Here is a 14,904-nt window from a genome sequence, read left to right as displayed (position 1 = left end):
CTAAATTCCAGTTTCTTTAAAAAAAAATTTTTAATGTTTATTTTTGATAAAGAGAGAGAGAGAGACAGAGCACAAACAGGGGAGGAGCAGAGAGGGAGGGAGACACAGAATCATAAGTAGGCTCCAGCTCCGAGCTGTCGGCACAGAGCTCGACATGGGGCTCAAACTCACAGACTGAGAGATCGTGACCTGAGCCAAAGTCGGACTCTTAACGGACTGAGCCACTCAAGGCGCCCCTGAATTCCAGTTTTTTAAAATACTTTCAAAGATACAATTTTCAACTAGTTTCGTGAGTGAAAATGCATTCATCTTGTCTTCAAGTAGACATGTTGGCATGTCATAGAACTTTCTAGGACACTTTTCTGTTTTCACTTGTAGGTCTGAGTCTTCTGGAGGGGCAGTCTCGGGCCATCACTTGGGAACAGTTTCAGATTGTCGACAATGATGACCTCCATGCTGTCCAGCTGGTCACCGTGGGTGGCCTGCAGCACGGACGCCTTACAGTAAAAGGTGAAAGATCAGCATTTGACCTAGAAAAGAACCCAAAAGTCTTTTCTCTGAAAGCAGACAGACCATATTTAACAATATATACATAGCATCTCTTGGGCCTCATTTCTTTTTTTTATTTTAATTTTTAAAATATTTATTTATTTTTGAGACAGAGAGAGAGATAGGGCATGAGGGAGGGAGGGGCAGAGAGACAGGGAGACACAGAATCTCAAGCAGGCTCTAGGCTCTGAGCTTTCAGCATAGAGCTTGATGTGGTGGGGTGAACCCATGGACTGTGAGATCATGAATTGAGATGGGGTCGGACACTTAACCGACTGAGCCTCTCTTGGGCCTCATCTGTATTGTCATATCTAGAAAGTGTGGAGATCTTGAAACCATGTGCTACTATGTTAGCGTGCTCCCATCCATGGATGACCATTTACAAGCAGCATCTTGTGGTTGGCTCATTATTTAAATCTCAGATGCAGTGTAGGACTCCTTCTAAATACACTCTTTAACTGATGATCTTATCCCAGTTGGAAGACAAAATATGTCACTCTCATTTCTCTGATTTAGGGGAATGTATTAAAAAACAGAAAAATGTAGTTTTTTAAATACTTGGTAATCATTATGTTATTATGTTATTAGTATAATTATGTTATTTTGTTAATCATATTATAATTATAAGGGTAGTAGTTAACAAGATAATAGCCCTAATAAAAATAATATTCATATCACATAATATAGTCCATTCCGTATAATGAGCTCAGAGGATTTAATTCAATTATCCTCTTGGTATTCCTAACTAACTATAAAGCAGAAAGAGAGCTCTTTTTTATTATCATTTGTGATTAGGAATTCTGAAATAAAAAATGAAATCACCTTAGGAGAGTAGATCAGCTTAAGGGGATGTTCAGCTGCGTGTAAGGGAAACCCAACTACAGTGACTTAAAAAGTCAAGAGTAATTTTCCTCATGTGACAAGTTGCCCAGAGGTAGGCACTCCAGATCCATGATGCCGACAGCTCTTTCTGCTCTGACAGTGGTCACAAGATAGCACCCACATCTTCAGACTTCGGGTCTGCATTCCGGTAAGAAAGAAAGAGAAGGGACGATGAAAACAAGTTTTGTCACTTAGTTGGGGTCTCGCCTCCAGGACTTTCGACTCAGTAAGCCTGGAGGAGGGCCAGAGAACTTACATTTCCAATGACTTCCTAAGTGGCACTGACGCTCCTGTTTCAAGACTGCTCCTCAGGGAAATGCTGCCGTGTTGAAGGATAATGAACACTTTTTATAGGCTTACTCTTCCTGTAAGTTCTCTCATTCTTCCTAGGGAATATGAGGTAGGTATTATTATCCCTGTTTTATAGATGAGTCTCAGATGAATTACTTACCTTGCCCAAGTCCACACAGCCAGTAAGTGTTACAGCCAGTATTCAATACCAGATCTGTGGAGGCCCGGAGCCCACTAAACAAGATTGTTTGTCTAGGTGAGGCAGGTATCGACTGGCCCACTTTCCTTCACGCCCTTCCCTCTACTGCTGCTTTCGCTGCAGCTGCTCCCTCTGCATCCCTCATTCAGTCAGCCCCATCTCTGCTCTCTCCATCAGGGGGGAAAGGATTTCTCTTCACTGTGGCTGACCTTCAGACTGGAGTTGTTCGCTATCATCATGACGACAGTGATTCCACCAAAGACTTTGTGGTCTTCAGGATATTCGATGGCCGTCACAGCATCCGCCATAAGTTTCCCATCAACATTTTGCCCAAAGACGACAGTCCCCCATTCCTCATAAACAATGTAGTAATTGAACTGGAGGAGGGACAGACCATACTGATCCAGGGCTCCATGCTGAGAGCATCAGATATAGACTCCAGTGATGACTACATCTTCTTTAATATCACAAAACCCCCTCAGGCTGGAGAGATCATGAAGAAGCCAGGGCCAGGGCTGATAGGTAAGTTCTGAATAGTTAAGACCATTGATGTCAGAATTTGTGCAAGGGTGGACATCAAGTTTATGAGGGAAGATACCACTATCACTCTCATTTTGTGGGAAGCCTGACACTTAGAAAAGTTAAACTGATCTATTCATGGTTGTGCATCTAAAAAATTCCAGAGTCGGATGTCAAGGTAACCATTATATTATGAAAAATTATGTCCACCAAGCAGAATGAAAGAACAAATAAGTTTGAAGAGGAGTATTTGGCCTATCCTGAATTATTTATAAAGTAATTTTATGAATAAAATTTGTTTGTGCTTTAAGAGAATAATTTCATAACCATTTCTTAAAGTAGTCAGGAGTAACAAAATAGGGAGCACGTAGTTTCGTGTTAATTAAGGCTGTGTTTCTTAAAAATATTTTTGTAATGCTCATTTTTCTATATATCTTAAGACAGGTGTAGCAACTTAAATTTTTCTGCTAATTATTTATAAGCTTTGATGAAAGTATTTAATGAAGATTCCTTGAGTATGTACAATATACTAGGTAGAGAATACTTTGGATATAAGTTCAATGTCTTTATACCCTAACACTTGGAAGATTGTTACAAAGGTATGTGGTGTTTTGTGGACCCAATAGGCTATCCTGTCCCTGGCTTCCTTCAGAGGGATCTATTTAATGGCATCATTTACTATCGTCACTTCGGTGGAGAGATCTTTGAAGACTCTTTTGAATTTGTCCTGTGGGATAGCCATGAACCTCCAAATCTCTCAGTGCCACAGGTAAGAGACCATCTCTGAATACTATCCTCAAGTCTTGTCCACAGATATCAGTTTTGGGAGGTGTTATTAGAAAACACATGAAAACAATTTTAAGATTCAAAGTTTGAGAAGTAAAGGATTTAGCAAAATTAAGTCAACTTGTTTACAACATGGTGTCTCTACTATTTACTTTTCTAATAAGTTTTATAAATTTCCGTGTATGCAGTGTTTCCAAGGTCTTTAACCATGGGCCCTTTTATACAAAACACCCCCCAAAATCTGCTGACTTCCTAACACTAAAGAAAACACTGACTTTTATGTATGGTCATTGAGTTATGGTCTCTGAGGCTACATTGCTTATGTTTCTCTCCTGTCCTTGACCCTAACTAACTGGTTGACCTGTGCCTCAGTTTCCTTATCTGTAAAAGAGATAATAATATAACTTCTTATAGAGAAATTGTGACAGTAAGTGAGATAATTACATAAACAATCTACTGAGAACTTCCTGGCACATGGTAAGTACTCAGTAGATAAATTAGCTATTATTTATTATTGCTTTGAAGAGCCAAGAGTTTTACTGCCACTCAAGTGTATCATTTAAGGATATAGGATGGAGAAATAGATTTAAGGAGGCATTCTTACATAGAAATTACAGAAAATGGAGTTAGTGTAGGATCTGGACAACTATAAACTATAGTTTATAGGGTAGACTCCATGCAAAGAGAGGATGGCTGGTGGGAGGGGTAGAAAAAGACAGCTGAGAATAAGAGATCACTTACTGTTCATGATTCTTTTTTCTGAGAATTTCCTACCTATTATCTTGGTAGGTAGATATCTATTGAAAGTTAGAGTGTGTAGAGATCTAAGCAAATCTGGAACCAGCTCTAGAATGATTTCTTTTTTTTAATTTATTTATTATTTCTAGGAGAGAGAGAGAGACAGCGTGAGCAGGGGAGGGTCAGAGAGAGAGGGAGTCACAGACTGAAACAGGCTCCAGGCTCTGAGCTGGCAGTCAGCACAGAGCCCGACGCGGGGCTCGAACCCACGAACGTGAGATCATGACCTAAGCGAAAGTCGGACGCTTAACCGACTAAGCCACCCAGGCGCCCCTAGAATGATTTCTTAAAGCATGTGTCCCTATTGGTTAAATAATGTCTTCTCATAATGCCACAGTCACTTACATTGGCCACTGCAAAGGTGATTGAGCTATTTATCTTTTTGTAACAAAAAGGGATGATCAAGAAGAATGATGTCAGAGAGCCCAGAAAGTGAAGGAAGTAGGTAACCCCTCTTAAGAGGGAATGGAGAATGAATGAGAAATTTCTTTTCTTTCTTTTTTTTTATTTTAGAAATTTCCTAATTCATTTGGTTATTGAATAACAAATCCATTCCCTTATAAATAACAACTCCCTTTTTTCATCAGTGTATTACATGCCATTTCTAATTGGCATTGTTGCTTGAGACCTTAGTGGACTTGATAATCCATAATGGCAACTACTAATAGGGTTTGTTTTTAAATCTTCTGTTGTATCTATTCAAACTGACCTGTTTCTGAGCAGAACACCCTATCACTTTTAGCAGATTATGGTTTTTTTTTTTTTAATTGAAAGCTCAGGTCTTCTGCTATTACATATTTTATACATCATAGATATAGATTATTTATATTTATCTCATATTTTAGATCAAATGGAGATGCGAGATTGCTCTGTAATAATTATTATTTATTATTATAAATCTTGGCAAATAAGTCAGACTATAAGTTATAAGTTTATTCCCTAGGATGGATAGATTTCTAAAGAAGAGGTCATAATTATGTTTTTCTTTGCTTTCATCTTTCTAGTCTATGTTGAGAAAGAGAGAGAAAACTCTATAAATTTGCTGTATTTTCATGTACCACTTATTCTTTGGCTCCTAAATATTCTCCAACTCAACCTTAAATGCCCACCTCTGTATCTGACATCACTACTTATGTGTCTCACCAGCATTTTATTTATGTATGTATGTATGTATTTGTTTATAATTTGAGAGAGAGAGAGAGCGAGCATGTACTAATGAGCAGGGGAGGGGCGGAGAGAGAGAATCTCAAGTAGGCTCCACACTCAGTGTAGAGCCCAACACGGAGCTCGATCCTATGACCTGATACAAAATCAAGAGTCAGATGCTCAACTGACTGAGACACACAGGTGTCCCTCACCAGTGTTTTCAATACACCATGTCCACAATCCATAAGACATTTGGAATATTTCCTCCTGGACTTTCACAAAATCACTTTAATTAGAATCTCTGAAGTCATCCCCAGCCCTTTTTTCCCCCTCTAATGTCTGCAGAACCGATCAATCAGCAGATCTTACTAAATCTACTTGATAAATTTTCTCATCTATCTCTACCTCTTCACCCACTGCCAGTGCTTTAGTTCCAATTTTCATCTTTTGGAGAATAGATTATGATCAGAATTCCTCACATGCTTCCTTAAGAATAGAGGATATCAGGTCGCCTGGCTGTCTCAGTAGGTAAAACATGTGACTCTTGACCTCAGAGTTGTGAGTTCAAGCCCCATGTTTGGCATGGAGCCTACTTAAAATAAAGATTAGCAAAAAAGAATAGAGGACATCAGCCATATCCCTATAATTGAGGACAATTAAAATCCATTAACACAGTGTCAAGTGTTTGGTAGCATTCATCTAGCTCCCAATTTTCCCCCACTTCTGAGGAGTGACAGATTTAGCTTTTTCCGTTTCCGATGGACCTACTGTCAGCTCTAACATCACCTGCTCCAGCAGACCTTCTCTCATTCCCTCATTCCACGACTCCCCTAGGCTGGGTCAGCTTGTCCTTTATATGATCCTATATCATCCTATATCAAATAACTATAATATGAGGCCATTGTTTGTTTTACTGGATCCACTGTGAGTTCACTGATGGAAGGAATCCCAAATTATTTATCTCTGTGTCTTCAGATTTTGGTACCGGACTCAAAGGAGAACCTCAAGAACTGTTTCTTTGTTTTGTTTTGTTTTGTTTTTGTCCTAAAGTGAACTCTGGTTCTTTCAACCTTTATTGAGAGTAAGAGGAAACAAGACTGAAACATTTGGTAGGAACTGGGGAAGGAGTGACACGGGGGGAGGAATGAATGTAAAGTTCTATTCTTCAGAGTTTCCAGGAACTGGTGTGTGCGTAACAGCAGAACAAGTATTTTGTGCCTGTGCTCTGGTAAGCGTTTTTGTGTTGTAAGCCCCTGAAAGCATCATTGAAACTCGAATTTTTAAGGAACTTGCACGACCATTTAGTCTACTTGATGATTGCATCTTCAATTTGAAGTATCTAGTCATGTCTTATAGATAAAAATTCAACAAAATTTGTAAAATAGTCAACAAAATCTGCAACCTTCCACCAGTAACTGAAAGTCTAAGGACACCTGGGTGGCTCAGTTGGTTAAGCATCTGACTTTGGCTCAGGTCATGACTTGTGGTTCATGGGCCTTGCGTTGGGCTCTGTGCTGACAGCTCAGAGCCTGGAACCTGCTTCAGATTCTGTGTCTCCCTCTCTCTCTGCCCCTCCCCGCTGTGCTCTCTCTCTCTCTGTCTCAATAATAAAAATATTTTAAAAAATAAAAAAAGAAAGTCTAGATAAGAAGGTTGCTTGACGGGAACTTTTGTGATCAGAAGTTTCCATGGTGACTAAAAATTAAACCCAGGCACAAGATTGCTTAGGCCACATTGTTGGAAAACTTCCTTTCATAGAGATGGAAAGCAAGGATCTCCTGAGATGAGACATAATGTGCTTAAAGCAGGAAAGAAGTTAAGCAGCGATGCCGTTTCCTCCTCTCCTTCTTCTCCATTGAATGCTCCTCTGAGAGGTCAACTGACACACCAACAGTGTCTCACACATCAGCAAGAAACCTCCTCCCTCTTTCTCTCTTGGTTGTCATTATTGTCATCAAATAAAACATCACCCACTCAACTTGCTTTTGAAAAATATGTCCTTTATCCTTCTCAAGAGAAAGCTCTAGGGGCGTAAGCTGTAGGAGATCTTAAGCCAGGAGAACGTGTTATTAGAAGTAAAATGAGGTGGATGGGGAAAAGGTGAAACGGGTGATGGAGATTAAGGAATACTCTTGTCATGATGAGCTCTGGGTGATTAAAATAAAAACTGAAAAAAAACAAAAAGAAATCAAATGGAGAATGCAAAATAAGGATAGAGGAAGGAATCAGAAAGAGGACCAAGAAGAAGAAGAAGAAAGGAAACAGGTACCAAGAAGGCCTGTGGGTCAAGTGGAAAGAAGTCCCTGCAGTAGTTCCTGGATCTGAGAAGTAGCGCTGGATAACGTCAAAAGAAGATGCGAGATAACGAATTAGGCAGGAATACGAGGTTAGGCAGAGAAAGGATCAAGAACCCAGGCTTGTAAAAAAATCAGATCCTGGCTGTCGGAGTATCAAATTGTGAGCCTGATTCTGAGGCTTTGCCCTTTGCCATTTTGGGTACAGATTTATCACTTTATATTCAGATTTTCTCCAAGTCTGTTTGCAGGTGCTAGTGGCCATAAGTAGACTGGAGGGATATAGGGGAAGCCGGCAGCAACAGCTTAGTGATTGGGCACTAGTTTTTCACTATCTGGGAATGGCTGTTCAATAATGTCTTTTTTACAACCAAATTTTAGTACAATGAAAATTCTTTATTTCTCTATGGAGCTTGTTAAAATAGAATTTTTCTTATCCACAGACACACATACAATAATGGTTTAAACATGCATAAATATGTAAAGATACATCAACTTAAATGATCATAAAGCATGTTGAAAAATGTGCCCACCAAGAATTACTACAGGCGCATAAAAAAGCATGCTTGTACATTCTTTTTACATAAAGAACACATTGGAGAATAAATTAGCATGGAAAATGGTCTCTTTGAAGGCACAATAACTATTGTTTCCATATTAAATCCGGTTTTTCAATTAAGTGGAGCCTCACTGATCCACACTATGGCCGGGAGATCCCGTAGAGAATTTCTGAACTTTGTAGATTAGCAAAAAACTATAATTGGAAAAAAAAATTGTGACACAGACTCCAGGAGACTGGAGAAATGGCTTTTATTGTGTTCTTTTATTTTGATGACTGGCTTTAGTTTTTAATTATTGAAATGCTTCATAATGGACTAGTACATATGTTGGGGGCTTTTGTAACAGTAACGAAGGATGGAGACAGGGAATTAATTAATTGAGCATCTACTACCAGGTACTCACTGTGCTGCTAGAGAGAAAAACTGAGACCCAAAGGGGTTAGTTATTTGCCCCAGGGAACATAGCTTGTAGGTGACTGAGCTATATTCCCAGTCTTTGTCATAGCAAAAGTGTAACCGTGTTTTAGTTTTTCCTTTGTATGCCAATTTAATGTTTATTTATTTTTGAGAGAGAGAGACAGAGGGTGGGTTGGGGAGGGACGAGAGAGAGGGAGACAGAGTCCAAAGCAGGCTCCAGGCCCTGAGCTGTCAGTATAGAGCCCGAAACGGGGCTCGAACTCGAGAACTATGAGACCATGACCTGAGCTGAAGTTGGACGCTTAACTGACTGAGCCACTCAGGTGCCCTTGTATGCCAATTTATTTATTTATTTTTTTCATTTTCAAACTAAGTATTATGAACACCATTATTGTAGTCAAAACTGGCATTGCTGATCTGTGCTTCGGTCACAATATTAAAATGAATAAAACCGGGGTAAGAATACTCACTCTCCTGCATCAAGCTGTGGAAAGACCCATGATGCCAAACAAATATCCCCTTTTAAGAGAAAGTTCGTAATTGCTTTCTCGCAACCAATCATGGATTTTTGTAAAAAAAAAAAAAATAGACGTCATGATAAAAGCTGTTTGGCAAAGCCTCCCCACCCTCTCGCATGATTCCAAACCAGTGAGTATGACTTTAAGAGGTTTTTAAATCACAGGGGAGCCTGGGTGGCTCAGTCAGTTAAGCATCTGACTTCAGCTCAGGTCATGATCTCACAGTTCATGGGTTCAAGCCCCATGTTGGGTCTGTGCTGACAGCTCAGAGCCTGGAGCCTGCTTCAGATTCTGTGTCTCCCTCTCTTTCTCTCTCTGCCCTTGTCCTGCTCATGCTCTGTCTCTCAATAATGAATAAATGTTAAAAAAAAATTTTTAAAGAATTTTTAACAATCACAAATAGGGCATGTTGACTGAGTTAGCAAATACTGACGAGGTATCTCCTACCTCCAAATACCATGCTAGAGCTGTAGAGCTACAGAAATGAACAGTATTTACTAAGCACCTACTGAGTGCCAGACATTTTATCTGCATAGTGATATTTGATCCTAGTAACGACTCTGTGCGGTTTTCGGTGCTACACTTAACTGATCAGTAAAATTGACACTCAAAAAAGTTGAGTGACTTGTTCAAGGTTAATAAGAGCTGCTAAGCAGTATACTCTGCACTACAACTGTTTGTCCACTGACAAATTCCACGTGGTTTGTGCTATACTACGATTCTCCTCTTGTGGGTCTCCCAGTCAAGGAGAGATTGACCTGTAAACCACTAGCTAGTAACAGAAGGTGATGAAATCATAATGTTCGTTGAGGGATAAGCGAAATTCAGCAACAGTTCATTCCAACTGAGAAATTGGGCAAAGTTTTCAGAGGAGCCCTCAAGGGTAAGAAAGCCTCAGGTTGTTGGAGAAGACAGGAGAGAAGCATTGCAGACTGAAGGCACAACAGGATCCGGACCGCAGGTGCCTGCTTGAGAACTACAGCCTAGTACCGTGTACACCTGGAGTCCTGGGTTCATGTCAAAAGGAGGTAAAAGACAGAGTTGAAAAATCGAGTGTGTCTTAACCGTGGACGTCGTGGGTGCCATGCTGAGGTGCTGGAATAATTTAATTCTTCTCAAGCGGTTGTTTAGATTTTTGAGGCGATGGATAACTGATTTGACTTTTGCATTTTTTTTAAGAGAACACCAGACATATGTAACGTCTAGATTGTGTATTGGAGTTGGGGCTAACGGAAAGCTGTTGTAGTCATGTAGGGAAGAAGTTAAAAGAGCTGGAACTAGACCGGTAAGAGTGGGGTGGGGGTCGGGTGTGGTCACAGTGCAGGTAATTTTGTAAGTAGAAACCCAGGGACTTGAAGATGTGTTATGTGTTGGAGAAGAAGGAACTGAAGTCATGATAATGTTTTCTAGGATCTATGACTCGGTGGAGGGAGGTGGTGAAAGAAAACACAGGCTGTTGGTGGAAGGGAGAAGCAGGAATAAAATCAGGAACATATTTTGTGTATTATATGCCTTCTCTGCAGCATTCATGACTGCATTAACTATAATTGTGATAATTATAGCCTTAAAATGTAACATAAAATGGGTAAGAATGTTCCATTTTTGGCTCACGTTCTTGATAGCTCTTGAATCATTTCAATGGAAGTACATAAAAATGGCAGGTTTTGAAAAGCATCTTAACCATGACTAGGTGATTGCGGGGTGTTTTCTTTGGCATCCTTTGGTATTTCAAATTAATGGCATAGATAATTTCGTTCCAGGTGGTGACCATCCATATTACTCCGGTGGACGACCAGCTTCCAAAGGAGGCTCCTGGAGTGTCTCGGCATTTGGTTGTCAAGGAAACTGAGGTGGCCTACATAACTAAGAAACATCTCCATTTTATAGATACAGAATATGACCGAGAGCTTCTCTACACAATAACGACGCCCCCATTTTTCTCTTTCAGCCACAGGTATCACTTAGAAGTCATCACCTGGGCTATTTACAGAGGGTTGTGTTCAACCTCTGCTAGTGTCAACTAGTTCAACCAGTTGCTAGTGTCCATATACATTTACTGTGGTTCAGTTGCTTTGTTGGTCAGATGTGAACTTGTATTCCATTCCACATTTACTTTAATCTCAGACTTATCCCTTCAAAAGCTGTATTAATTGGTCAGTTACCTGCCATTTGTAGTGTCTTCACCTTAAGTAAGCTTAAAATGGCCTTTAATCCTCTTTTCATGCAACATTTCTTTTTTCTAAAGGGAATGTCATTTTTGTCTTTTCAATAAAATTTTTTGAATCTTCGAAATAAGTTTTAGATATTGCAGGCCACAAAATGGTTATATTCTGTTATCCCAATCAGAAAAGTGACATGAACATACCTGAGGCTTGTGTCATATACATGATAGCAACGAAACGCTTTTAGGATGAGGAGAACGATTCCCTTTCATGAGGTCAAAGTAGAAAATTCTGCACATACTTTCTGCAGTCATGTGAATGGCCCTGATGGTTCTGGACTGAAGGCTAGAGCCCCCCAAGAGAAAGAAAGAATATAAAGATGGAACATTTGATTTCTTCTAACAGTGAGCTTCTTTTGCTTTAGAAAACTTGGTTGTGGGCTATTTGACTTAATGTTTCTTGCTTGGAAAATTAGCTGATGTGTTCTCCTGTATTTCTCAGTAGGCATCTGGATGCTGGGAAATTATTTATGGTGGATGGTATTCCAAAGCTAACCAAAAACCCTGCCATCCCAGGGCTGAGATCATTCACTCAGGTATGAGGCTATGCTAAATGTTGATAAATGTGATGTGTCTTCTGAGAAGGAATGGCACTCCTAGTGTTGCACTTGAGAATGTTAGCCTTTGACATCTGTCCAAAGCATCAAATGTTTGATGTCTGCATTCTTTCTGCTTGCACACTTTTATGAAGCATGTGACATCTATTTGAAAATGCTTCATTGAACTGGATATAATTTCAAAATCTTGTTATAATTCAACACAGACTTTTGCTCTGGGCTCTGATTTATAGACCTGGATGCCTATGGTTCTATTCCAACAAATTCAGGTCACTCAATATCCTACTGTATTAGTTTCCTAGGGCTGCCATGGGTACTACTAACTGGGTGGCTTCAAACAACAGAGATGTACTGTCTCAAAGTTCTGGAGCTGGAAGTCTGAAATTAAGCTGTCTGTAGGACTGCGCTTCCCTGAAACTCTGTAGGAAGCCTTCCTTGCCCTTCCTTGCTTCTAGAGGTTTTCAGACACTCTTTGGCATTCCTTGGCTTATAGATCATCACTACAATCTCTGCCTCTATCATCTGATGGTTGTCCTCTCCCCGTGTGTCTCTCTCTTCTTATGAGGACAGAAGTTATATTTGATTAAGGGCCCACCGTTCTATATGACCACACCTCATCTTAACGTAGTACAGCTACAACAACCCCATTCCCAAATAAGGTAATATTCTGAGATCCTAGAGGTTAGGACTTCAACATATCTTTTTAGGGGGGACACATGCAACTCATAATATCTACTACCTTCCAAAATCTTTCACCAACCTTCCCCCTATTCTTCTGAACTCTACCCCTGAGAATCACAGTAATGGTGATGAATACTTAGGCAGCAACTTACCCCTATCCTTAGGGCTATTTCTGCCTTATCTCACAGCAGTTGGATGCTGCCAATGAGTACGTAAACTCCATGTGCTAAGTACTGCTATTTATTATTTTATTTTGGTGGTAAGGAAACAGAAGCCTTGCAAGTGTAAGTAACTTGACCAATATCACACAGCTTATTGCTGGTGGAGCTGCATTGAAATTTGAGCTTTCTGTCTCTTACAGAGTTGGCATATTTACTTAATTTCTTTGTTCTTTTCCCTCCTGGTTTTAGAAAATGTGATTTATAAAATAGAGCTTTTTGGTATCTTCAAATGGATGCTGTTGGCATTTGCAGTGTTTGAGGTCAACACGATGGTTTTTGAAGACCCAGCTCTCTGAAGGTCTCCGATTCTTACAGATGGGTACCCACATGTCCATCTCAATTTGCTTTGCAGCATGCTGTGAACTACAGGAAAGTGGCCTACATGCCACCCATGCAAGATATAGGACTCTATCCGGGACATGTCCAGTTTGCATTTTCTATCAGTAACCAGCATGGGGCCACTTTGCGTGGGCTTTGCTTTAACATCACGATTCTTCCAGTGGATAATCAAGTTCCCAAGGTTTGTATGATATTTGATATGAAAGACAAAAAGGAAGGAAGACCTAATGAAAGAGAGGAAAGACTTGAAGACTTACTGGAAATGATAACTTTTCTTTAGGCTATTTTATAGAACCTTAAAATCTTTTTAAGTGTTTATTTATTTTTTGAGAAAGAGAGACAGAGAGACAGAGCATGAGTGAGGAAGGGGCAGAGGGAGAGGGAGACACAGAATTTGAAGCAGGCTCTAGGCTATGAGCTATCAGCACAGAGCCCAACATGAAGCCTGAACTCATGAACCGTGAGATCATGTCCTGAGCCGAAGTCGGACTGAGCCACCCAGGTGCCCCTATTTTATAGAACTTTAAAACTTTTCAGCTGCAGTGTAGGAGGAAAAAAAAAAGCATGGGGAGGGAGTCTTTCACCTCCATGAGACTTTCTAAAGGGTGAGATTTTCCAGTTGCTGAATTTGGCATTATTTTCAAAGCTTTATCAAAATCCTTTTCCTTTCCTTTCCTTTCTGCTGTTCCACGAGTTGATCAGGGGAAGGGGATTAAATTTTGGGTCTCTTAGCAACCAGAAGGGCTTATTTGCTCTTATTGTAGACCAACTATATGCATGCTAATCTAAATAAGCCTTTTAATTTTTCAAATGAATTAAGGTGGGCTCTTCCATTCTCTCCTGTCCCAACCCCAGTGTTGATGTAAGCATTCAAGTACTTGGGTCTCTCATTAAACCTGAACTATGAAGGTGATGCCACCTGGTACATCTTATCTGTGAGGCTGGACCTAACATTGAAAGTTTGTTCCAAACCCCATCAGAAGGCTAGATTTAATTAGTGTGGCTATTCCTGGGCTCATTTTTCCTACAAAAGTGAAAGACAAAGTAGGATTACTTAATCATTTGTAATGAAAATGGGTGAGAACCTGTACAAGGTGACCTCTTCCAGGTACCTACCTGCAAAATAGCCATGAGCCTCCTCACCGTCTCTACATCTGCCCTACGTTGTGGGCCAGAGGTCTCACTGTGAGGGGCCAAGGGGACTTACCCAACCCCTAGAACAGTTCTGATAGATCCAATAACACTTTTAATTAAGGAGTTGACAAAATTTAAACATCCAGAAGTTTCATATCGAGTCTGGATTTCTGACTTCTCTTAAAGATTTGGAAACTCTAGGAACAGTGAGCTCACTTACCCCCACAGCAGTGGACAAGGCATGCCCCCCAGTCTCCAGAGGCTGCCCCCAGCTCAGTACACTCATTCACATCGCTGGCCTGACCCCTCAGGCCTCTGAACCTGCAGTTTTTGGTAGACGACGTGCCAAAGAGCTCACATGAACGTCAAAAGAATCTAAAGTTTATTTTTTGATCCCTTCCCTGTCGGGGACCACATCACATTCCCTATGAAGAAAATAGTTTAGAATGTCTGGTAATCTGATTAGATTTTCTTCAGCTTATTCCTTCCTGTGTATGAGATACATGCCTGAAATAGCCCAGCATCTAAGGAAGCCAAAGCTTTTTCTAAAACAATCATGGAGAAATATAGTGTTTTATGCGAAGCAGTCCAAACCTCTTGCTGGAGAAAAATGATCTGTGGAGAAAACTGGAAACAGTGAAGTGAACAGTTACTTCCTCATTTGAAGGTTATCCTCATAACTTTGAAGATTGAATAGTTATCCTCATAACGGAAGTGGCCTAGTGGCCTCTCTCTTTTTTCTATAGTGTATGGGACAAATGAAATAGGACCTTAGAGAGCTGAGAACTTTCA

General features: G+C 40.2%; 1 protein-coding gene across 6 annotated transcripts in view; it reads left to right on the top strand.

Annotated features, from left to right (window-relative positions):
• FREM1 (FRAS1 related extracellular matrix 1) overlaps positions 1-14,904 on the top strand; it is a 167,629-nt gene that overhangs the window by 49,758 nt on the left and 102,967 nt on the right. For all 6 annotated transcript variants that reach the window (XM_077765043.1, XM_077765041.1, XM_077765042.1 and 3 more), the window contains exons 8-13: positions 379-510; positions 2,099-2,443; positions 3,067-3,209; positions 10,720-10,913; positions 11,623-11,716; positions 12,992-13,159. In XM_077765043.1, the coding sequence (XP_077621169.1) occupies positions 379-510; positions 2,099-2,443; positions 3,067-3,209; positions 10,720-10,913; positions 11,623-11,716; positions 12,992-13,159 (1,076 nt within the window). The remainder of the gene's footprint in view (positions 1-378; positions 511-2,098; positions 2,444-3,066; positions 3,210-10,719; positions 10,914-11,622; positions 11,717-12,991; positions 13,160-14,904) is intronic.

The sequence above is a fragment of the Crocuta crocuta genome, unplaced genomic scaffold (assembly GCF_008692635.1).
Source record: "Crocuta crocuta isolate KB4526 unplaced genomic scaffold, BGI_CrCroc_1.0 scaffold687, whole genome shotgun sequence".
NCBI lineage: Eukaryota > Metazoa > Chordata > Mammalia > Carnivora > Hyaenidae > Crocuta > Crocuta crocuta.
The sequence above is the reverse complement of the archived record's forward strand: the minus strand, read 5'-3'. Positions and strand labels throughout refer to the sequence as shown.